Genomic DNA, 25,433 nt, shown 5'->3' with positions numbered 1-25,433 from the left:
CTATAAAGGTGTCAATTTTCCCTCTCATATTATCAGTCCTGGGAAGATGACAATATTCAAGAAGTTTCACACACTTCAACACACGGCTTCACCTAATGTGTTGAATGCTGTTTTGCAAAACAGTGAACCCCTAACTGCTCCCCTGGCACTGGAGGATAGCCTACTGCTCGTAGTTCATTCATGATGGGTAAATTGCAGAGAATGAATTTCCCCACAAGGGGTTAATGAAGGATAAATTATTATTATCATTATTTTCCTCTCACCCAGATGACATTATCATTGCGACATATCCAAATTCAGGTGTCTTCAATGCAGTTTTTTACGAGCAGGTCTTTAAACCCACTGTTGCACTGTTGTGTCTGACTTTTAAAAAGCCTATATTTTTACTTAGGTTTATTCACCAAAAAAATTATTCCCAATTTGACACATTTCATGCCTTTTCTTTTTTATAACAAAAGCTTGAATGAATGAATGAATGAATGAATGAATGTCAACCTTTTTTTTCTCTCAAGTAATGAGGGTTTTACTTTCATTGAGGCAGCAGTGAATGTAAAGTTGCAATGTGGTGCATATTTAGGATACCAAATTTAAATTTGGCATCAAATAAACAAATATTTTATATAATAATAATAATAATAATAATGAACAGATTAATGAAATATTGATTAGTTACATTCATTTCAGACAAAAAAAGGTTTAAAAAAACAACATTTATTTCAGAAAAGGTCCTCCAGAAATTCCTATATGGAAAAAATTGCATTATTTTATTTATACTTTTATCAAAAATATCATAATGTATTTTACAGCATTCTACCAATGTGACCTTCATATTCTTACACTTTCTGTTCTGTTTGACCTTTGATTCGGTCTCATAAAGAGCTGGCTGAAGGCTGATGGAAAAGAGAGAATATATAACATTACTTGAAGAAATAAGCTGTTCCACCTTCTGCAATTGTAGTAGAACAAGGTTCTCTGTCTGCCTCCCAGAGAAGCAGAAGCATTCAGAGGGTTCATTATAGACTAAATTGTCCATAGTATTGAACAAGAGTGAATGGTTAGATGTCTCCATATGTGGAAAAGTGATTGACCGGTGGCCAGTCAAGGGTGTCTTCCAGTCTCTGGCCGATGGATGGTTAGGATTGGCTCCTGTTACCCCACAATGTGAACAGGATATTCTGTATTGAATATAATGAATGAATCTATTTGTTTTTTATGGCCCATTAATGTACATGGTTGAGTGAGGCAATTGCACTGACTTGAACAGTCTGCACAATGAAGAGCGGATGACCCCTGCCGGTGACCTGGTTGTCAATGTTGAGTTTAAACTAGGTCTTATGATAGTAATAAATTAGCCATTATCTATCACCATTGGGAATTTAGTTGTCTGCAATTAACCCATTATGGATAACCATGTGCAGTAAGTATGCTGTCCATCAACAAACAGGGAGCAGTGTGTTGCTCAGGAACACTTCAGCACACTAGGAGGAGCTGGGAATTGGACCAAGACGATTGCTCTACCTCCTCAACCAACCCCAAAAAAGTGTGTGTTGTGGAGGATGCGGACCTGTGATTTGTTTGTTATGAGTTACTGATTGAAGTCCAGGTGTAACATTGTGATGTTCGCTGGTTGTTCTATGAGCCCTCCCTATCTGAAGCAACTTTTTTTCAGAGAAAACGTTCCCTGTGATCTAAGACCTGAAGGATATGGTTGGCAGAATCTGTGAATTCCTGGAGAAAAACGCTGAATGATGAAGTAAAAGTGGAGAGAGCAGACTGATGTTTGTTCAAGAACATGAAGAACAACATGTCCAACTACTGTCTAATACCAAACAAATGCATGGACCTGACAAAGTCTGAATTCCTTAGAAAAGTTTTGTTTGACTTGTACTTGTAATTCCAAATATTCAAGCGCACTTTCAAACTAAGCAAAAAAAGTGTAAATATAAAAAGCAAGCGAACAAACAAAAAACACTCCATACACTCATGACATTAAACTAAATCCTGACATTAATCTTTAACATGTGATTGAATTTTTTAATGTCTTTTTAAGAAAGGATGAATTAGATTTTTCAACACAGCACAGTGAATTGGGTGTCTATACATGCCTTACACCAAACCAGCATGTCACCCATTTCACAAATGCATATTAGAAATAGGGCAAACATAACTTGTGTGTTGGGTTTCAGGAGTCAGGACTTGAAAGTCTTAGTACTTGGATACCATCTGCAAAGACAAATTGGGAGGAGTCGTGTATAAATTTCCATGGGATTAAAAAGTAGTCCTTTTATTGCACCAAGATGACAAACAAGTGGAATGAAATTAATGAGAGAGATTTACCTCAGAGCTTGAAAATTTAATTTTGTGATCATTTCCATTTCTGTCACGCATTTGGGGTGATCATGTTTGGTTTGTTGATCTCTTTTTGTGCAAGACTCTCATGGCCTTATATTACTATTGGCTTGTAATAACTGCTGGTGTTTTAATCCGATAGAGGTCGGACCAGCCGGCAGCTCTACAAGATTACTGATCAAGGGTCTGGTAAACAGTCATTGAGTTTTATGTCAATAAATGTTCCTTCATACAGTATTTATTATATGCATATCTGTATTATACATTTCCAATCAGTGGGAATTGATTAAAACTCATATTTATGCATTGGTGTGAATGCAAGTGAATAGTTATATGTCTCTATATGTGGGCCAGTGATTGACAGGTGGGCAGTCCAGCTTTGTGTTCAGGATATGTTGAAACACTTATGAATGAATAAATTTATAGTCCATTTATAGTCCATTTCATAGGTTTAGAGGTTGACCGTTGACATAAAGATCAGATGAGCCTGACTGTTGACCTGGTTGCCAATGTTTAGTTCAAACGTTAGATCTGGCAACTGGCCAGTGATCTGTTTGTGAATGAATGAATGAATGAATGAACGCAGTCGTTACTTTGTCTCTCCGAATAAGTTACAGAATATACAAAGATATAAAAATAAATAAAGTCAAGGAAGGTCCAGTTCTTTCCTCTGGCTCTCTTTCAGATGTCTCTGAACTTATTAAGGTTTTTTAACTTATTAATGGTAGACTGTTCTGAGTCCTTGGTCATAAAACACCACAAGCGACTGATCTTTCTGGGACTCGGTGGACCTGTGACAACCAAGGACTTTTATTTGATATTCAGTTTACCTGAGTGACTGATACATCATCAGTCGCTTATTTAGTAACAAGGAATTCAACAAGTTGGACTATTTTCTTTACCCATAGATAAGGAGTTGTTCTGATGTATACAGCATGTTCAAAGTCCAATCGGATTTCATCTGTTGCAATTTTTGTACAACAGGCATGATTTTCTTCACCATGAATATGGAATTTAAGCGATTTAACAAATGAAGATTGTACTACCTGCCAAAGGCAACTTATGCCAATGTGGTGCAGGTATTGCAATGAGCCCCATAGAAAATCAATTTATTTCCCAGAACACACTAGGTTATAATAAACACACACACACACACACACACACACACACTGTAAAAATAACAGTAATCAAATGTGAAGTGTTCAGTAAACCAATTGTTTTAATCCCAAGGAAACTGATACTCTACATCTTTCAGTTCCTCCTTGTAGACGGTATCAAAGTGCTCAGACTCTGCAGCAGTAAGGAGGTTTTTCCAGTCTCCAGTGATTCCTGAAAAATAAAACATATCACCTTTTTAACCATTAAATTCAGACCACCAAATTCCTAAATGCTATGTTACATTTAACATATTTCCTGACAAACAACTGTCCATTGTGGACACAGTCATTGAGTTTTCCGTAACAGCATCAGGAAGAAAATCCTATTCTCGCCCCATTAAGGTGGCTGTGCAGAATTGTGCTCTTCAGGACTTCGACACCTCCTTGAGGTATTTCTCCAGCTTCTTGTTCACTTTGTTCCTGATCTCATGTCACTTGGGATACATCCACCAACAGTTGGCTTCGCTATCACCATTTAGTACATCTGAAACTGGACGTCCCAAAGGATCTTGCTTTGGTCGTGCTTGATCGCCTTTGGACGCATCTTCCCCCTTGATCCTTTGACTTTCCTTGGACTTTCATCCAACGCTCAGCACAGATGCTCCTGTGGACGATCCCGATCGCTGGGTTGAAACAATTATGCTACATGTATGCCTTTCTTGCCAGTATCTTACTCACAGCTGTTTTGTGGTAGACCAAAGTGGTAGACTGATTATGTGTTCAAGGCTAGCTCCCGTATGGCAATGATAAATGCTTCGATCCCATCTGCCAGCCCAGCCCAATTGAAGCCACGGGAATGTTTTGGTAATGTCAGCCCCTCATTTAAGCTATCAATCTCACATGGCGTACAGGGGCTTGTCTGTCCGTGAAAGCCACTTCTGGCTCATCCTTACTGGGCCTCTGCTGCTTGAGGCATTCACTCAGTGAGTCGTCATCGTTTTCCTGATGTACTCCCAGAGGTTTTCTGTCTCTTCCTGGACAGTGGCTCTGATGCTCACCAGTTCACAGCATCCTGCTTTCCTCTTAATGTACAACCGCAGGACAATGGACAGAGGGTACAACTCTCCATATACATCATTTGGAGCTTCCTTGTCTTGATATAAGTGGCTTCTACTTCTGCCATGGGCCAGGATTTAACACCGACTGGGTATCTTTACTGACTACCTCACAGGCCGGCTACAGTATGTGAGGATGCAGAAGACTGTCTCACACGAGCAGCACAGGGGCACCACAGGGGACAGTCCTGGCTCCCTTCCTGTTCACACTCTACACCTCTGACTTCAGCTTCTGTTGACAGTCCTGCCACCTGCAGAAGTTCTCCGCCACCATGGGCTGGATCAGTGATGCCGGAAGGCTCAGTGCAGGAGTGTGGTGGACAGGTTTGTGGAGTTGTCTCTACAGAGATGTAGAGTCTCTTCTAGAGACTCTATTCTAGAGACTCTAGAGACTTCTAGAGACTCACATTCCCGGTTTGTAGAAGTGTTGTTGATCAAGACACCGAACCCCTAACGGTGGACGGCAAGCCTGCTGCTCATGGTTCATCCGTGATGGGTTAATTGCAGATAACGAATTTCCCCATGGGGATTAATAAAATATAATTTTTTCTTAGACACAGTTCAAATGTGTTTCAAACTTGAAAACACAGAACATACAACAACATATTTTACATACATATATATCACATGCAACAACATATTTTCTTCTCTTGTAAATAAATGAGTCAAGAGCAGAATATGTGCAAAAAAAACTAACCTTTCCTGAGGAATTCAGACTTTTTCAGGTCCATGCACGTACTTTTGATTCGAGAGTAATTGGACATGTTGTTCTTCTTCATGTTCTTGAACAAGCATCGATCTGCTATCTCCGCTTTCACCTCATCAGCCAGATGTTTCTCCAAGAACTGAGCGATTTTGCCCACTGAATTTTGCAGGTCCTAAACAACAGAGGAACCTCTCTCAGATTTATTACTTTTACGATTAAAACATAAATAATCATTGCTGAAATGATGGAGCTGAAAGATGGGACTGTTTATTTGACCCTCACCGTTGACAGTTCTTCATAGGAAATGAAAAGTATTCTCTCTTTTCCATCAGCATTCAGCCAACTCTTAGTGTGATTGAACCACGAACCATACTGAACTGGGATGGAGAGAATGTGATGTACACAGTGGTAAAATACAATAAATACCATGATAATATTATTACTCAAAGTATTAAAGAAAAGGTTCAACCTTTTCCTTCCAGGAATTTCTGGAGGAACTGGCTATGTGGGCCGGGGTCCACCAGGAACTGGGCCATCTGATGATAGTAGAAGGATGATACAAAAACATCCTTGGGGTTCCTCATCACAAAAATGACCTGAAAGAAAGATCAAGCTTATTTTTCGTTGCCCCAGAGAGAAGACTAAAAGCATTGCAATCGAGGTAAGTCAGTTGAATACGATGAAAAACTCGCAGTTGCTGCATATCATTAGCTTCAGCCCATGGGGTGTAATTACATATTAATGTTAATTCATGATCTGTCTTTTTTCCAAACTTACCTTAGGCCTGACTTCATAAAAGGATGGGGGCATCATGTTGTAATGGACGTGTGTAGCAAACATGCGTGGAGACGGCCTGGCATCGAGCTCCATCTCGGGGTCCTGAGCCTCCAGCCAGGGAACACGACTCCAGTTGGGAAGGGTCTCCACAGAAGCTGGATCTCCTCCACTCACGATCAGAGGGATGATCTCCTGCATCCATGACGTACCTTAATGGTTTCCAGTGACATGCAGAGGAGGGGGTGACGGTGCGTTGGCCGATGGGTTGATGGGGGCATTCAATCATAGAAGGAAATGAGATAGTCATTTTAAAATTTCAGTGGTTATAAATACATTTTTGGAGGCTCCCAGCGCTGCAAAGGTAGTGCAACCATCAAAAGCAACACGCAGAAGGAGCTGTTTCTTCCTCACTTCTGGAGTCATAACTCACCTTCTCATAATATTTCTTGGTATACTTATACTTGAGTTTTTAAAAAAGTCAAGATTTGAGAAAAAAAACATTAAACTTTCTTTTTCTTTCTGACATTCAGATGCAGATTACTGCTCTTCAAGGTGAAGCTGCTTGAAGAAACAAATGTCATTGTCACTTTCCAGTAATGCCGACATTTTGGGTACTAAATGTATTTTTTCACATGCATTTTATTATGTTTAATATCTTTCTCAGTAGCACAGTGGTGTAGCAACTCTCTCATCTCTCCTCTTCCTGACACATCTACGCATCTGTAGTACTCTTTTTATACATGTAGTTTAATGAGTAATATGTAACTGTTGCACCGCCAGACTTTGCCCTCATCCCTGCAGGTGAGCTAGCATTAACCAACCGGTTTAATTCCGGTCCAGGTCATTAACATAAGATGAACTGCATATACACTTAAACCATCAAATAATTTACTGCATTATAATAATTGGTAATGCCTGTATTTGCTCAAATAAAGGTACCATTGCTTCAAAGAAGTATTCTTGAAGTAATTACACATATTCGAAAATGTACTTTGTAAAAAAAAAAAGCAATTTAAAACAGGTAACCAGTAAATAATCAATAAGGATGTTACTGTTTCGAGCAGTGTCACTGTCGCTTGTGTGCTACTTTATGATCAGTCTGTGTTCAGTCCATGAAAATAAAACCCTTGTTGTCTGATAGTCAACCTATTTTGTTTCAAAGGCTTTTGATTTAAAAAAGAAAAGGCTCTGAATGTTGCAATAATTTTCACGATGTATAATAAACTCCTTTTTTAATACAGACAGGAAAGGGGATAGCTTTTTAGACACAAATGCGGGTTTAAAAAGCTGCTGGAAAAATGCATCGAAGTCTCACCTGATTTTGGATACGTAGCAATGATAATGTCGTCTGGGCGAAAGGAAAAGGTCTCGAATGCTTTCAGCCTCTCCTGAGTGTAAAGATGAGATGGCAAGTAGATGCCCTTGAAGACCTGGTACAGCTCTGCCTCAGTCATTGTGACCTGCTGCACTGCCAAAATCAGCTGCATCCGTCCTGTACATAAAGGTTGCGTCCCTTCTGTTTGCTTAATCATTTTACTACAAGGCAGGAGGGATAACTGATGCAGGCAGGAACAAACAGTTTATCCACCAATGAATGTGGACGTGTCAATCCCTGGCATCTCCACTGTGAGTTGTTTTGGATGAACCATCAGGCAAAGAATTCAAGTACAATGAGTAATGTATAATATGAACTTTAGTAGCTTATGTTTACTACGAGAAGATTCAGGACTCTTAATCACACTTACATAGAGAGATTTCAGCTGAATATCTCAACAACTGGTTCCACTGTTTGAATCCATCTCAGTGGAGTAAAAGGATTATTTTTTGATCCCACGGAAATTTATACTCGACGCCTTTCAGTTTGTCTTTGCAGACGCTATCAAAGTAAGCCGACTCTGCCACCGTCGCGAGGTTTTCCAGTCTCTGATGACTCCTGAGGAATAAAAACCAGCATGTTTGATATGTCTTTATTTATAAAAATGCACTTGTGAAAGTTGCTGACTTGTTATAAGGCATGTATATACAAACAGTTCAATGTGCTGTAATTGGATATAAAAATCCCTCCTTTCCAAAAACATGATAAAAATTCCATGCCATGTTTTTGATTCATGTAAAGATTTTTGCTGATAAATGGAACATCTTCCCTGACCTTGGAGGAATCAAAGAAGTCACCAATAAAGTAGTGAGAATAACCATTTTTTTATTTGAAGTTTTGAATGAATGGGTTATTTTTTTTTAAACAATTATGTTTTTTTAGGCAGTTTGAAAGTGTGCATGGATATCCTGAAATGCATGAAATGCAGTGTAAGACTGATAAACTTTTCTTGAGGAATTCAGATTTGGTCTGGTCCATGAATTCATCGGGTACTTGAGAGTAGTTGTACGTGTTGGTCCTCCAACATGAGCCATTCTGCCCACCAATTCCATCAGGTCCTGAATCAGAGAAGAAGAGAATATTCATAAATGTTATTTTATCACCGAATACCCCCCCCCCCCACTCACACACCAATTGATCGGAACAATTCTATGCCACTTGGCCTCTCCAAGTGAGAAGGTGACAATAATCGGCTGCTTCTTAAATTAAAGATCCCTGGACTCGACAGTGATGAAGAGTCAATGTTTCACAGACACTGACAACAGTAATATGGATTTATGACAACTTATTGTATATTGTATTGTATTTGACATGCTTAGACTCCATCCATCCATTCACAAAAAAGGTTACTAGAGGGGTTAATTTGTTCTTCATTGTGACTGTCCAACACATTAAAGATAAAAAGTATTCACCTATGTAGTATTTATTTATCTTTTTAAAGCAGAAAATCTTCAGTATTATCATGCTTGAAATACAACATGCTGTAGTCAGCCAAAATCAAATTTCTACTTAATTCTCCCCCTGGAAAACATCACTGACTTGAAAAAGATTTTGGACCATTGTTTGGAATTCATTTTGTCCTCACATCCGCCTCAATTTTCAGCATACTGTACTTTGACCCTCACTATTATAATTTCTTCAGAGGAAATATAAAATATTCTCTCTTTTCCATCAGCATTCAGCCAGCACTTTACATGATCAAACCACAAGCCAAACACAACAGAAAAGGAGAGAAAGTAAAATGTTCACATTGGTAAAATACTGTAAAACAGTTCTAATACTATTATTATTATGACATTTATTACTCAATCTATCAATGACATAGTGCAACCTTTTCCTTGCAAGAACTTCCAGAGGAAGTGGTTGTGTGGGCCGGGGTCCACCAGGACATTCAATATTTGATGATATTAGACTTATGATATAAAACATCTTTGGGGTTCCTCATGACAACAATGACCTGCAGTGAAGATCTGCCTTCTTTTTTGTTGCACCAGATAGAAGACTAAAAGCACAAAAGTCATATAAATAATTGCAATTACGCTCTGCATATTATTAGTTTTAATTACAATCACTATGTGTTTTATTGTGGCTTTCTCATCATATCATCAAACTGCAGGAAGAAGCATTCATTTATAAAAAATATAAATGTTTATAGGTACAACTTGTACAAACTTCCAGGGCATCAGTTCCAAAGGATTACACACTTTATTCAGATGTTGTCGTGTTAGTATTATACCGTCCTTGTTTTTTCACAGAACTTGAAAACTGGAGAGGGTTCAGTATGTCTGGCCTTCTCCTTCATGGGTGATGTATTCATTTGGACAGGAGAATGTTCCTCTAAATCCCAAGAATAGATTCTAATGATTTTAAATTTTATTTTTATAAAGTCATCCGATTGACAAGCTATGGTGGAAAATTTTAAAAAGACTGACTACTGATTCATCTTGCCCCATTTAATCAACAACACTTGATCAATGTTTACCTGACTTTGACAGTAATCTAGCAGAGCTGTCAGTCTGAGCTTTGAAAACATCAACAGTTGTAACATGAAAATAGCTCTAAAAGGCAATATATGTCTGGCACAAATAGAGATCCTCTAACATGCAGTCCACAAACAAAACAGCATTTGCTTTTCCAAAACAACTTGCGTGATCCGATTGCGTACATGATTAAAATGGAAGCAAACACTGAGTTGAACTCATCTCAAGCGTTGAGATGAATCTTTCAACAACTGGTTCCACTGGTTGAATCCATCTCAGTGCAGTAAAATTATTAATTTTTTAATCCCATGGAAATTTATACTCGACGCCTTTCAGTTTGTCTTTGCAGACGCGATCAAAGTACTCCGACTCTGCCACCGTCAGGAGGTTTTTCCAGTCTCCGGTGACTCCTGAGGAATAAAAACCAGCATATTTGATATCTCTTTATTTATAAAAATGCACTTGTAAAACTTGCTGACTTGTTATAAGGCATGTATAGACACACAGTTCAATGTGCTGTAAATGGATATCAAATTCCTCCTTTCCAAAAAACATGATAAAAAATTCTGTGACATGTTTTTGATTCATGTGAAGATTTTTGCTGATAAATGTAACATCTTTCCTGACCTTTGAGGAATCAAACAAGTCACTAATATAGTAGCGGAAATAACCTTTTTCATATTTTGAAGTTTTGAATTAATGTGTTATTTTTCAAAATAATTACACTTTTTTATGCACAGTTCGAAAGTGTGCATGGATATCCTGAAATGCATGAAATGCAGCGTAAGTCTAACAAACCTTTCCTGAGGAATTGAGATTTGGTCTGGTCCATGAATTCATTGGGTACTTGAGAGTAGTTGGACATGTTGTTCTTCTTCATGTTCTTGAACAAACATCGGTCAGCTATCTCCGCTTTCACTTCGTTATTTAGAGGTTTCTCCAGGAATTCAGCGATTCTGCCAACCACATCCTTCAGGTCCTGGATCACAGAGACACATCTCATATATAAAGTTATGACAAAAAGGGAAGATCATTCAGAACAAATATGAATTATGACCCTTCCTATCCGGAACGTCTTGGAAATTGCTAGAATTTGATTTCATCTTTCTGGAACATGACCTGTAATAATGTTGTATTTCAACATTTCTCTGAAGCAGCTCCAGATGTTATTATTCACACAATATTCAATAGCATCTGTTAAACCCAGAGCGTCTATGTTAAAAAGGAAGGAAATTAGCTTAAGTATATCAGGTGCTAATTGCAGCATTCAAGTGTTTATCTGATCCTTACCGTTATCATTTCTTCATAGGAGATGTAGAATATTCTCTCTTTTCCATCAGCATTCAGCCAGCCCTTCACATGATCGAACCACGAGCCGAACATTACTGGAATGGAGAGAATGTCCACCGGTCCCATTGGTAAAATACAGTCAAGTGCATTATAATATTATTAAGTGTAAAAATTAACCTTTTCCACTGAGGAACTTCTGGAGGAACTGGCTTTGCGAGCCGGGGTTGACCAGGAAGGACGCCATGTTATGATAGTGAAAGGACGAAGTGAAGACATCCTTGGGGTTCCTCATAACAACGATGACCTGGAGTGATGATGTGTGTTATTTTTATTTAACAAGAGTATTGTACAAAGTCAGAAAAAATATTTTTTAGTGTAGGGCAACTTGAATATCACCCCATGCAGTGGGTTAACAATACTCTGATCCAGCAAATAAACCAGTGATGACCTACTAATATATTTGTGTTGACTTTGAGGGCTTACCTAGGTCAAACTTACTTTTGGCCTGACTTCGAAAAAGGATGGAGGCATCATGTTGTAATGGAAGTGTGTCACAAACAGGCGCGGAGACGGCCTGTCCTCCACATTGATCTTGACAATCTGAACCTCCTCCAGCCAGGGAACACGATCCCAGTTGGGAAGGGTCTCGACAGCAGTTGGATCACCGCCGCTCACGATCAGAGGGAGGATCTCCTGCATCCATGTTGTCCCTGAGGGGAGAACATAATTGTGTTTTCCCTCATCTAACAATCAATCTTGTTGATTTCTTATTTGATTGCTCTTTTCAGAGGCTGAACTACTGATAAATTGACAATGATGGCTGTAGGACAATGTATTCAGTTATTCAATTTGTAATATTATTATTCAAGAGCACTTGAATTTTTTGCTTGTCATCCACGGAATTAAGCTGACGACCTAGATAGATAGATAGATAGATAGATAGATAGATAGATAGATAGATAGATAGATAGATAGATAGATAGATAGATAGATAGATAGATAGAATATCCTGCCTATATATGTATATATATATATATATATATATATATATATATATATATATATATATACATGCACACACATATATATATATAAATATATATGTATATATATATATATATACACACATACACACACACATATTGTATTATATGCATACATATGCATATATATATATGTATATATGTATACATATAAGCATATGTATGTATTTCAATCAATCATTCCAGTTTCAACAATTAATCAACATCAATTTAGTTGTTTCTGGAAAGTCAATAACTCTTTCTATATATTTTAAAAATATATTTATGTCCTTTTTTGCACCAGCGCAATTTATATATATGATTTTCCTGCCAGGAGGTGAGTGCTTTGCATTTAGCCTTAACTTGCTAAAGGGCAAAGAGGTCTCACCCAGTTGGTATTTCAGAATTGCTTCATCCTGCGCCACGCCTGCACACTTAAGTGTCTGCTTCAAGTGTAGTATTGATCACGCTTAAGACCAGATGTCTTAAAAACTTCGTTTTTCAAGTTAAACTCCTGCTACTGGCTGATGGTGGTGGTCTACTGTTAAGTATCACTTCATTATAAGATAATAACAATATGTCTCTATGAAGACATGTAGCACTGGCACTGGTGCTAAGTATTTGTAATAAATGTTGAACATTCCCTTCAGCTAGTTCAAGATTCTGTTAAAAGAGGTGCTTCATTCTTTTTTAAATAGTTTACTTGGTGGCTACACCTAAACCAGGGAGGAACTCTTCAAGCACTCCCTGTGAAAAATCCCGAAATGAGTTTTTATATTCCGCCATTCCCACTTTCGACAAGAAGCCTCTTTGTGTATATATATATATATATATATATACACAAAGAGGCATATATATACACAAAGAGGCATATATACATACAAAGAGGCTAAGAGAGTTTAGTCCAAGTTATATATATATATATATATATACACATAACTTATATATATATATAACTTGGACGAAACTCTTTGTTGATGAACCAAACAATAGATGATTTTTGCAGAAATACTGCAGGTCCTGCTGCGATAAAAACAACACCTGCTGGAAAATCTGATGTTCAAGGCATTTAAATTGTACCTTTTGGTTGTGATGATGTATCAAAGTAGACTTTGACAAAGTCTACTGATACTACTTCAAATACACCCCAACATTAAGTGCTGTGTAATGTTAGATAGAAACCTTACATTTCCTGATATCCATGCACATCCACACACTCAGAGATCTGATGTTTCATTTGTGAAATCAGGAATTTTTACACTTTTTTGCACCTCTTTCTTTCTTGCATGCTTGCTTGCTTTCTGCTCTGTTTAGAAAGCAGTTACAAAACATAGGGTTTAAAAGATTTGAGACTCACCGGACTTTGGAAAGGTCACTATGATGACATCATCCGGGCGAAAGGAAAACTTCTCGAACAGTCTCAGGCTCTCAGGTGAGTGGATTTGAGTGGGCAGATAGATGCCCTTGTGCACCATGTACAACTCCTTCTCCGACATCGCCACAAATCTGACCTCGGAGTGCGAATCTGGAGATTGAAGTTTTTTACTTCGATGGGCGTGTCGGGTTTTAGCCAATCAGCGGCCCTGTTGCCCTGTTGGACACGCTGATAATATTTATATATCTTATATATAGTTATATAATAAGACTATCGTTATGATAATAACAATCACCATCATCATTGTTATTATTGTTGTTATTATTATTATCGTTAATTTGATTTAGTTATTTAGTTATTTTTTAATCATAATCATAATACTAATAATTATTATGATTATTATTATTAGTGGTAGTAGTATTTGTATTATTATTATTAGTATTATTACAGTATTATTATTAACAATATTTATCGTTATAATTGATAGTGATAAAAATCATTATTTGTAGTATTATTTGTAGTATATTATTTAATATTATTTATTAAATATAATCACTGTTATTATTATTTAGTTATGTTCTTCCTTTGGTTTTTCCCTTCAGGGGTCGCCACAGCGAATCAACTTTCTCCATCTAACCCTATTCTCTACATCCTCCTCACTCACACCAACTTCTTCATATCATAATTTAGTTATATATTCAATAATAATAATAATAATAATAATAATAGTATACTATAATGCTATACTATAATAATAATAATTGTAAGAAGTTGTAGTAGCAGTAGTAGTAGTATCACAGTGATTATTATTTCTGTTGATTGTTTTATCATTATCATTTTTATTACCAGTATTATTATTCATATACTACATGTTTGGAATATCGTCTGCCATCATGGAGATCAAACATGGTGATGCAAATGTTCTTACAGTTCTGTTTAAAATTGGAATTTACTAAATAATGTTTCAGAACAAAGGGGAAAAGCTGTAAAATGCACATTCATAAATCTTGCCGTTATATTTATTCATTTATTTTCCATTGAATTCTTATGTATTTCTAAAAAGTTTTTCCTTTTAGAATTTATCAATATCAAAACAATATGGAATCATTCATTCCGCAGAAGTCAGTAGAAACTCATCAACTCCTCCAGTAACATGCATTTATTTGTCTATGTATTTATTTATGTTATATTTCACATTTGAATTAAATGCAAATGCCAAACACAGTTATCAGTTACCACAGGCTTATAATCAGGGCATTAAGGCTTAAAGACACTGAGAACCCAAACAATTTCATTTGGGTCACAATGTTGCAGTTTGCATGCAGAGACAGTTACAGATCAGACATGTTCTACTAGGAGGAGATGTCGGCAGCAACATTCTCTGGATGATTCTTCAAGTGAAACACAAATACAGCTATGCAGGTCTGAGCAGGTAAAAATAGCCTGACCGGAGGACAGAAGCTCTGAAAGTGGGGCATAAAATTGAAAACACTGTTACTGCTTCTTTACATTTCTGTACGAATCTTTCCCCATGGCGCCCTTGAAAATGGCGTTTTACTGTACATTACTATGTTATACTTAGATTGATACTGTTTGGCATTCACTGAGGAGAGCAAAGAAAAAATGCCATTGTCGACAGATTTGCCATGCATGTAAACAAATCATCTCGTAAAGATCTCCATAATCTTGAATATGGAAGACGATTATTGACATAAATATTCTTTTTTTTTTTTTTTTACTTTTTAGCTAGTTGCTCCATTAATTTGAGTTTTGATTCTCAATATTTATTATATGAAAAAGCAAATTTTATCTATTTTGGAGTTGTCTGCTGACCCATCACAATCCCGGGCGCAACCTATTCTCAATACATCCCCACGGCACCTCACATACCTTTACAAATTTCACATCTGTACTGGATCATCACTATATTTGTCTAACCAGCCCATTTCTACACTCATGTGCATCATCACCTCATTTCTTAAACAGTCTTTGCACTCAATAAAGCTGATTCTGATTCTGCAAGCTGTCCTTTACTGTGCTAAGCTGTCCAAGCAGGCGGCTGGACTCTAGCTGAGGAGGAAGCAGAGGAGTATCCATTTTTGTCATTTGATTTCAGAAAAGTTGCCTTTTTTATCGGCAAACTCAAATTTGACAAACCTGACTGACATTTTGAATCTTAAACAATATCTGAGTTGTTTTGTTTTAACTTTGCCCATGCAGCTGTTTATATGAACGTGTTAGCTGTGAGGTTTGTCAATGATTTAATCTCAGTATATTGAGAAATAAATAAACTAAATTCAGTTTTCCTATCAGGAGTGTCATTTCAAGGCCATGCTGTTATGCTCGTTGTGACCACTTGGTGGGGTAGAAGACCAGGAGCAGACATGGGAAGTGTTTACGCTGTAGCTTTGCCATTTGGAAAAAAATACATATATGTCCAATTTTGTTTTCTCTTCCAGTCCTCAAGCTGAGGGAATCATGAATTAAGAAAACAGCCGAGGCTTCTGGGATGATCACACAGGAGGGTAAATATATATTCAAACAAGAGGGTGAATGTTTTACTCCAATGTTGTTCATTTTGGCCTTGAACGACCTTGAACGGCCACATCTGGTCCACATCTGGCCTGCATCCCATCCAGATCTGGTCCAACCAGTCACTCAACTTCAAAAAGACGGATGGCCAAGTTTCAACCAATCAGACAGGATTACTTAACAAATGGCAATGATGATTCATTTAATGTCGTCATTTGAATATTATCAATCTAAATCAATGAAATTGAATATTGGCAATAAGGAATGCACGAAAAAGATCCTTGACTTTGAGAATTTGCGCATTCACTTCTTTGTTATTTTTAAATTTTGGTTTATTTCGTCGTCATTTTCTTGCTGATTTTCTTACCGGTTTAACCACCGGCTTTCCTTCCATGCTTGGAAAGATGTTGAGTTTGATTTTCCTTTTTGGAAAATTGCACAGCAGAAAAAAAAAATAATGAAAATAAAAATCTCAACATTGTAACAACCCAGTATTTAAATTATACCTACGGAGTCCAGCTCAGTGATTAGCTCGCGTTTAAACGCCTGTGACAGGCGGGCCGACCCCCAAGCACAATATCTGTGGATGTGAGTCCCTCCAAATTGCCCGATCGATGATCAGCTGATCACAACCATCAAATCTAGAAATCAATCAGCTGACCGAGGTCTCATTCTGCAACATGGGACGCCAGCGGCAAAAAAAGAGCCACTGGAAAAAAACGATTCCCTGGAAGAGTGGCGTTTAATGGTCACTCTTTGGGTCTGGAACCAGTTAAGAAACTATCATCTCCGGTCGCTCATCATCGCTTCAGTGCAGCTGAGTGGAAAGGACGCCGCTGGAGGATTTAAACGCTCGTACCGTTGAAGCAAAACATACACGAGCAAGGCAATAAAGAGAAAACGTTGTTCCGAATTAAAGAAAAAAAAAGAGGTTGTACTGTATAAAGTGAAAAAAAAAACATGAAATAAGATTAGGAGCTTAGCCTGAAGGAAGACTTGTGGTTAGACTCCTGGAAAATCTGATCTTGAAAAAGAATTTAGACGCACAAGAAAACGCGCGAGAATGCTTTGTCCTTTTTGTTGTGGCGGGCCGGGCCGGCGAAGAGGAATACAGTCGCCGCGCTGGCAGTGTTAACTACGCCAGTTCGACCTTTGACCACACCCTTCGTCTGCCTACAGTTGAGTTTAAACTATTCGAATTCCGAATCCATAAAAAAAGAGGGATAAGAAAGAGGAGGAAAAAACTAGTGAGTCACCCTGTGATGAAGCACTCCGGCGGTTCGGAGCTGCTCCCTGTGATTATGCAACCGTGAGGTCACGGAGATCGACTCATTTTCTTGGCATTCTTTGTGTTGTTGAGGCCCTCCTTTGGTTCTCCGGCGCCGGGAATCATTATAAATTAAAGAAATACAAACTGGGAGATGGCAACCATATCACACCTGAGAGGAGTGTGACACCCCAACCCAGCATCAGCTTGACTTCTTCCGTCTGCACGCTCTATTTGTCGAAGTGTCCTTGGTCACTGAACACCAAGTTGCTCCCGATTGCCTGGTTAGCCCCTTGCGCCATAAAGTGATAGGTCTGTTAAAAGTCATGAGAAACGTTATAAATTCAGATTCAAGTCTCGCAAATTCATACAAAAATGGTCTGATCAATTGGGGACTCTAAATGAGTGAGTGAATGATACTTTGATATGCGATGAGTTAATGATGGCTCAGAGCAGTTCAGTTTACCCACCCGTCTTGGGGTCCCTGGAGGGGCTGCAAGAGAGCGCTCCTACCGGGGGACTCCCTCGTTCTGCAAGGAGACTTCTGAGGTTATTTGGGTAATGACAGTATGACTTGGAAGTGCGTGTTTGGAAGGAACCCCCGCCCCCCCCCGATTTGAACCCGAGAGGTGTTTCGTTAATGGACTTCTGTGCTCATCACGGATTGTCCATAACAAACACCATGTTCAGGCATAAAGGTGTCCATATGTGCACTTGGCACCAACCTTAGGCTGCAGTTCTTTGATCGGCCTTATGGTCGTATCATCGGACTTGCGGCCGTATTTCCCGGACACTAAGGTGAAGGGGAGCTGTCAACTGATCACCACCTGGTGGTGAGCTGGCACCGAAGGTGGGGGAGGATGCCTCCGGTCAGAGCTGGCAGACCCAAATGTAACGTGAGGGTCTACTGGGAACGTCTGGCAGAGTCCCCTGTCAGAAGGAGTTTCTACGTCCGGCGGAACTACAACCATGTTCTGTAGGAGTTGGGGGACACTGAGTCCGACTGGGCCATTTTCTGCGCTTCCGTTGCTAGGGCGGCAACCCTCAAACCCGCTGGTGGACCCCAGCGGTGAGGGATGCTTCAAACTATAGAAGGGGTCCTATCAGGCCTTTCTGGCCTGTGGCACTGCAGAGGCAGCTGACAGTTACTGGCAGGCCAAGCGACATGCGGCAAAAACTCGGGCGTGGGAGGAGTTTGGGGAGACCATGGAGAACGATTTCTGGTGAGCTTCGAGGAAATACCGGTCCACCGGTAGGGGAAGCAGTGCTCCGTCAACATGGGATACAGTGGGAGCGGGGCGCCGCTGACCTCAACTCAAGACGTAGATGGGTGGACGGAATACTTCCGAGAGCTCCTCAATCCTGTCAAAACGCCAGGGGGACTCTGGAGCAGACACACCTATTTTTCCTGGGCTAAAGTTGCTGAAGGAGTTAAAATGTTCTCCAGTTGCAGGGCCCCGGGGTTGGATGAGGTTCGCCTTGGGTTCCTCAAGGCTCTGGATTTTGTAGGGCTGTTTTGGCTGACATGCCTCTGCAGCACTGCGTGGACATCGGGGACCTTGCCGGTGGACTGACAGACCGGGCGATGGTCCTCCTTTTTAAAACGGATGGCCAGAATGGGACATCTGTTTTAAAAAGACAGTCAGACAGTAATTCACTCACTCACTCATTCGGGGCATTTTTTTCTTCAATGTTCGGGGCATTTTTTCTTCAATTTTCTTCCAATTAACCTGCTGCATGTTTTTGGAACTGTGGGAGGAAACCGGAGAACCCGGAGGAAATCAGAAAGGATTTTAATTTTTTTTTCTTTTTTTTTTATTGCAAGAGCAATAAATTCTAAGTAGTACTAAAAAAAGAGCTTTTCGTCAAAGTAGAGGTTTTTAAAAGAAGCCCTTTTTTGTGGATCCAGCGGGGTCTGCAGGCCTGCGGCTGGCTCGGCCCACTCCTCTCCTGTCTGTCAGTGGATGCGGTCTCCCTCTCCTGTGGTCCTTTCAGTCGCGGTTTATGCGGCGGTTGAATGGAAACAGTTGGTCTCTGGACAAGTGTCATCTGCCCCAGACTTAGGAGTTCAAGCGCACCGCTTGAAATGAAGGCTGGGCTGCAGGGCTGACGAGTGATGTCCAGAGAATGACCGTCGGGGGGGGGGGAGAACATTTGAGGAGGACATCACTGTTTCAAATCCAAATGCTTTATTCACTGAGAGGCAATATAAAACACAGTAATTAATATTTAGTAACATGTTACTACAATGTAAATAAAGCTATGGTTGAGTAAAGTTGCATCTACACTAATGGGTTTTCATTTTAAAACGAATATATTCTGCTGCCTGTTTGACAATCCACACTTCAAACCCCTAAAACGGGGACAATTTGAAAAAGCTGTTGACCCTGTGCACATGATGGCTTGATCAACTGAAGAACTGATGGATCCACCGACTCTCAGTCCTCCTAGTCCAGTTTTGGAAAGCTAAGCTAAGTTAGGCTAAGCTAAGCTAAGCTGAACTAAGCTAAGCTAAATCTCATTGAAACGGCATTTATATGATTTAATTAAACTTTTATCAATTATGATAAATACAAGTTGTTTTACTCAAAAAAAAAAAAAAGACCAAAGTACACTTCATACCAAATCTCAAAACAGTCAGTGTCTGATATTTGCCCAAATAATTTGATCATTTGCAGCGATTCAGTGGTAACCTAATTATTACTGTTTCGTTAGGTTGAAGATAGTTTTTAGTTCCCTTTTCACCGCACGGTTGCTTTGTTGTAGTTCCATCGCATGAAATTTAACCTCTTCCGAGGTTAATTTCAACACAACACTTGTGATAACTGGATTTCGATAGGACGGCGTGTGGTTGCGGACAAAGCTAGAGCTAGCTCTTTATGTTGTGCAGTTTTCTTTCTCCAGAACCGCCTCCTTGAATCTGCAGATGTAATGGGAGATAATGCTCATCTTCAATTGCATCAAGAGTCCAAGGTAGGAGGAGAAACAGTCTGTCAGCATTCAGCCCGTATGGCCTCGGCCATCCAGTCGGACCGAGCCACCAGCAGCCTCAGTCGGTCCCCGGACGACTGGATCAGCTCCTTCCCGCTGCAAAGGACGAGGACAGATGAGCTCTGAACTCTTTGAAAAGACTCCTGACGTCTTTGGGTGTTTTACCTCTGGCAATCCAGTCCCAGCACGCTGACCCCATTCACAGCCAGGATCCTGTCTCCCGGGAGCAGCTTCTCGCAGCGGGCGGCCGGCGAGTCCGGGACCACCGCGCTGATGAAGATGCCTTTCACGCTCAGAGACGTGTCCTGGAATGTGAGATCGGCGTGTGAGGGATGGTGCGAATCGGCAATTTTACACAAACCTGCAATTCAGCATCTTTACATCATCCAAAAGTAGTATTTATTGCCTTATTAGAAATTTGTATAAATGTTGCCTGGGGGACCTCATGTTATGTAATCAATGATGTCATCTGTACTTGTAATCCAATCCCAGTAAAAAAGTAACGTAAAAAAATTATCCTGTAACCCACCACCTCCGGTACTTCAATAAAAACACATGTCATGTGAAACTAGTCACAAGAAAATTTGCCTCCCAGTGTTATGGGATGGATTGTGAGCATGCATAGAATAAAACTATGTAAATGCACATGTATAGATAGATAGATAGATAGATAGATAGATAGATAGATAGATAGATAGATAGATAGATAGATAGATACTGTATGCAATTGTGTTTACATGCATGTATATACAGTCTGTATTATGCATATATGTGTACAAATACATGTACATAAACACATCTTACATATCTTTATATTCAGTTGATATACATTTTTTTAAACTTGTGTTAAACTCTCAATCCCATTTGCTTGTTTATCATTGTAAATTTCACTCTTTTACAGTGGAAAAAAAAGGATTGATAAGTATTTGATGATAATGATTCTTATGTGTAATTGAAATTATAATGTATGTGTCATTTTTCCATTTTGAATCACAGGATTAATTGGATTATTAATTCTGATACAAATGATTGATTGATGAAGCCACCAAGTATAAAGCGAAATCAAAAGTAACGCATTGATTCATAGCAGACACACAAGCTTGTATATCAAACAGCCTTTGTTATTATCAGTGTATAACAACATCATGTAGGGGAGGTTGGTTTTGCACTTGTGCACGTATGTGGCCGTGTGTGTGCGTGCAATTCACAAAGCAACCATCAGTGACACAGCCTTGTGTTATCTGAGAGAATGAAAAACACCGACACGTGTTGCATATTCCCACTCCGTGCACAGGATGACTTGCTATACATGGCAAAGCTTCACAGACTCTTGGTCCAGAGGAATGCTAAGCTAATTAGCCACATATGCAGGAAAACGCTCCGTTCAAGCGGTGTGGCCTGCAGATCCAGGTCTTAGCTCTGGCAGTGTAATTTAAATGTCAATTGTGTGAATCTAATGAGACTAATTTTATACAAGATGTTTACAACTATTAAACACTCAAAGCAAATACTTCAAATGACTTTTTAATTATCTTTACACAAATGGTAACTGAATAAAGGCCAATATTCATCTATTTTTTCACATCTGTTTGCGGTAAAATATATCGTAAATAAATAGATAAACAACTATACATATATTTTTAAATCAAAAGGTAAAATGTATTTTTTACTCAAAAATTTGAAATATATGTACGTTTTTAAGTCAGAAATGGGTTATCTATACTTTTGTAAAAAAAAAACATTTATAACTTGAAAAAGAGTGGGCCTTAATTCAGGATATATAATACACATAAAGCCCTGTTATCAACATGTGCATAACACATGTATCAACGCACTGCATTTGGGGAACATGTGGATCTGAAGAATTTCACGGGGGATTTGGAACATTAGCGACATATTCCTGGGATCACACTCAGGCACGCGTTCGCACACGTTCAAAATAAAAAATTGGATGCGAGAAAACCCATGTGTTTCCTCTCAAGATAGTTTGAGTCACTCTGACAGAAAAAAGAATTAGTTGGATAAATACAACAATAAATAATTCAATGACTTTTAGGGCCTTGTTTGTGGTTCGGATTGTTGTTTGAGTGAAAGTCGGTCGTCTCCTCCTTTAAAATTTGACATTAGATCCAGTTTGTCTTACCCTCGTGTCGACTAGAGCCAGGCCGATTCCTTTTTCACCTCGCTGCAGCTCCAAACTAAAGACCTCGTCGTGAAAGTCGTCACACCGGTCGTTCGCCTCTCGGACCTCCACCTCTTCCTCTTCCTCTTCCTCTTCCTCTATCAGCTCAACTATTCTCTTCATGTTGACGCAGTCGGATTTTAAATGGTCCGCTTTCAGCGCGGCCAGACATTCAAACATCAATCCCCCTGCAGACAAAAACCAAAGGGGGCTTATTTTATTATACCGCTGGAGACGTCTTTGGACAGTGATGTACTGCCATACCTTCATCATGTGCCTCGAGGCTAGAAGACCAAGGAGGCGTCTCGCTGTCAGCTTTCATCCACAAGTCCGGCTCTTCCTTTGCCAAATCACCGGGGTGTATGATGTGTGGGGTGTTTGGCGGCGTTAGGAGACAGGAGGGGTCGAGCGCTGACCTCCTCAACTCGCCGCACTCCATCTCTTTTGTCTGGAGTTCCAGAGAGCGGAGCTTCTGGGACAATATGAGGGCGCCGCAGGAGCCGAAGTCGTCCAGGTACTGGGTGGAAGAGGAGGGCGGGGGTGGCGATGAGGGGGACGGAGATGAAGCAGGAGAAGAAATGGATGGTGGTGGGTGGTGTTGTAGAGGAGACGCATCCGGAGCGCCCTTTTGACAAATTAAGGCCTGTTTCTGTTTAACAAAAACCAAAAAAAACAATAAAACAATTATTCAATAATAATCTTCTTCTCCTTTCGGCTTTTCCCTTCAGGGGTCGCCACGGCGAATCAACTTTCTCCATCTAACCCTATTCTCTGTATCCTCCTCTCTCATCCCAACTACCTTCATATCCTCAATAATAATAATTCATAAATATTGCATTCCATCATTCACTTATTTGTAGTGGGTAACAACACATATTTGTCTACATTCATTGTCATAACAATGTTATTACTTCTAACCTCAATGCTATTAAAATGAAAACCCTAAAACATGTGTTTTAAATTGAATTCATTAATATTGTGCTGTTTGCTAATAATAGAAAGTTAACAGTGACTCCAAAAGAGAAATTGCACTAAGAGTTTAAAGTATAAATGAGAGTGAATCTATATCTTTTTGGTTTTATTGTATAAAAACAAAAATGTGGCACTTTTGCTACCTGGGGATCCTCAGAGGCCTCTTGCCCTCTGGACCGGAGGTTAGAGATTTCAGAGAGGACGAAGTCCTTGAGCCTGTCGAGCTGCTCCCTCAGAGCCGGATCTGTCACCGGCCTCCTCAGCTGGAACTGATAATCCCCATCCGGCAGCACCAGAGGATGATGGGTATCGAAACTCTCCAGGATGTCGGCTGAGGACGGAAGGGAGATGCTCGATCGAATATCTTTACCATATGTACCACGGGAAAAACATTTACTTTTTCAGTTCTCTTCTTTTTACTACAATCCCTATGACAGTCGAGGATGGATATCTTCAAAGTCACCCCCTATTGGTCAGCTTATTATGATAAATGGCAGACCTTTAGATCTGTTAGCCCGTTAGCTGTTATTCCACCGGGCCAAAGCTAGCTAAGAAAACAATTAATAACATTGTTGACATTGTATCCTCCTACTTGTGAACGTCCCGCTCTCACCGGTTCTGAGTGCGTCCGACTGATCAGGACTAGTCGGAGTCCAGGTTTGTCTGCAGGGGGACGCCGGACTGTAGAGACTCAGCAGGTGGTTCAGCTGAGCCGGACTCAAGGCCGGGTAGTCGCATCGCAAGGAAGCCCAGGATGTCTACACACAAACAGACACACACACATGCGCGGACACAAATGCGCATTATGGACTACCTAACCTTAAATTGCAACGACAGCTCGGAAATGGCATTTTAAGACCTGGCCAAACGTTGCCCACATACACCATCCTCGCACTGGTGATTGGCCCTATTGCTCCTCACGGTACTTTTAAAGTTACACCCCAACTCCATGTAATGGGAGAAGTGCTCTACCTTCAAACAAAAAAACGGTACTTTTGCAAATGAGCTAGAAGTTTGGGTGGTACGACATGATACTCAACCCAGGGGTTTATTTATAGTTGGATAAACCTCACCCTGTGTGTGTGTGTGTGTGTGTGTGTGTGTGTGTGTGTTGGGTGGGGGTTCACCTGCAGTAAATTCTTTTTGGGCGTAGCCAGCAGATTGATTGCCGATGAGAGCGTGTGTGTGTGCTCCAACGCCAGCTCTCCCAGTCCGGCGGCGTGGGCCCAGTCCAGAAGCAAATCCAGATTGGCCCTGAGGCGAACGCCTCTGGACCAGTGGTAGAAACCCGGCTCGGAGCCTGCGTGCACGTCAGGAGGAAGCCATTGAGGAGATCGGTTATCTGATCATTAACTAAACAGCCATCAAGATTAGCGGTAAAATAGTGGAATAATTCACTGTGATTTATGAGGAACTAACCCCTGCCCATGACGGGGAAATCATTTATTACCCGGTTTGCAACTTAATCAAATAAATCTAACACCCCATTCATCAAAGAGGCAGGAAGGTGCACTGGGGTTTGTTTGCGCGGTCCGTGAAATTACCTTCATTGACGACAAATGAATTACCCGGCTCATTTCACGGCACATCAAGGGTCAAAGGACTTATTCAGGGATTTAATTCCCTGGTCTTGATGTTTGCCTGCTGTCGCACTGATTGACATATTCCCTCGAAATTGGGGACGAAAGGCAGCTGCGATAGTCTGGTCTCCGTTGTTTGTGTTCTATCTTTGCCAGACACACTGATGTTTCAAACCGCCATATATTCATTTATACCTTCTCAAAGCTTCTACAAATAAATATTTGTCTACCAGCTTCGAACTTTGATGTTTTATGGCAAACTGGTTTGTCTATTGGAAAAACCCAAGTTTCAAAAATATGTGGAGAGGCTATCAAATATCTCA

The 25,433-nt window shown here is 39.8% G+C and overlaps 3 protein-coding genes and 1 long non-coding RNA gene across 6 annotated transcripts in view; 1 reads left to right on the top strand and 3 right to left on the bottom strand.

The window, feature by feature from the left end:
* Window positions 1-3,568: 3,568 nt before the first annotated feature.
* Window positions 3,569-7,617, bottom strand: LOC147214718 (sulfotransferase 2B1-like). The gene is made up of 6 exons (XM_086140697.1): window positions 7,360-7,617; window positions 6,045-6,253; window positions 5,737-5,863; window positions 5,550-5,644; window positions 5,259-5,439; window positions 3,569-3,678 (listed from the first exon to the last, which is right to left on the bottom strand). The coding sequence occupies exons 1-6, from the start codon at window positions 7,574-7,576 to the stop codon at window positions 3,569-3,571; spliced, it is 939 nt and encodes a 312-aa protein (XP_085996823.1). The 5' UTR covers window positions 7,577-7,617.
* Window positions 7,618-8,212: 595 nt separating this feature from the next.
* Window positions 8,213-13,720, bottom strand: LOC147214717 (sulfotransferase 2B1-like). Of its 2 annotated transcripts, XR_015104309.1 has the most exons (7): window positions 13,569-13,719; window positions 11,688-11,899; window positions 11,367-11,493; window positions 11,190-11,284; window positions 10,698-10,878; window positions 9,251-10,309; window positions 8,213-8,477 (listed from the first exon to the last, which is right to left on the bottom strand). XR_015104309.1 is itself a non-coding variant. In XM_086140789.1 (6 exons), exons 1-6 carry the CDS (start codon window positions 13,705-13,707, stop codon window positions 10,200-10,202), a joined length of 864 nt encoding a protein of 287 aa, XP_085996915.1. In that variant the 5' UTR covers window positions 13,708-13,720; the 3' UTR covers window positions 8,827-10,199. The 2 variants fall into 2 exon arrangements, 1 of the variants encoding a protein (XP_085996915.1); XM_086140789.1 differs by lacking the exon at window positions 8,213-8,477 and having other exon boundaries at window positions 8,827-10,309; window positions 13,569-13,720.
* Window positions 13,602-20,420, top strand: LOC147214716 (uncharacterized). 2 transcript variants are annotated; one of them, XR_015104311.1, is made up of 3 exons: window positions 13,602-13,643; window positions 16,046-16,111; window positions 20,290-20,420. It is a non-coding gene; the product is annotated as an uncharacterized LOC147214716 (long non-coding RNA). The 2 variants fall into 2 exon arrangements; XR_015104310.1 differs by lacking the exon at window positions 13,602-13,643 and adding an exon at window positions 14,941-15,018.
* The window catches only part of LOC147214715 (ras-associating and dilute domain-containing protein-like), a 26,751-nt gene continuing 21,662 nt past the window's right edge, over window positions 20,345-25,433 (bottom strand). The window contains exons 12-18 of the mRNA XM_086140788.1: window positions 24,658-24,830; window positions 24,144-24,288; window positions 23,674-23,861; window positions 22,823-23,207; window positions 22,520-22,746; window positions 20,542-20,681; window positions 20,345-20,472 (exon numbers count right to left, since the gene is read on the bottom strand). Of these exons, the coding sequence (XP_085996914.1) occupies window positions 20,379-20,472; window positions 20,542-20,681; window positions 22,520-22,746; window positions 22,823-23,207; window positions 23,674-23,861; window positions 24,144-24,288; window positions 24,658-24,830 (1,352 nt within the window). The 3' untranslated portion in view covers window positions 20,345-20,378. The remainder of the gene's footprint in view (window positions 20,473-20,541; window positions 20,682-22,519; window positions 22,747-22,822; window positions 23,208-23,673; window positions 23,862-24,143; window positions 24,289-24,657; window positions 24,831-25,433) is intronic.

This window comes from Fistularia commersonii, chromosome 33 (genome assembly GCF_037954325.1).
Source record: "Fistularia commersonii isolate RoL2024-O1a breed Wild chromosome 33, RoL_Fcom_v1.0, whole genome shotgun sequence".
Classification (NCBI taxonomy): domain Eukaryota; kingdom Metazoa; phylum Chordata; class Actinopteri; order Syngnathiformes; family Fistulariidae; genus Fistularia; species Fistularia commersonii.
Note: the sequence above shows the minus strand (reverse complement) of the source record. Positions and strands in the feature narration are given on the sequence as shown.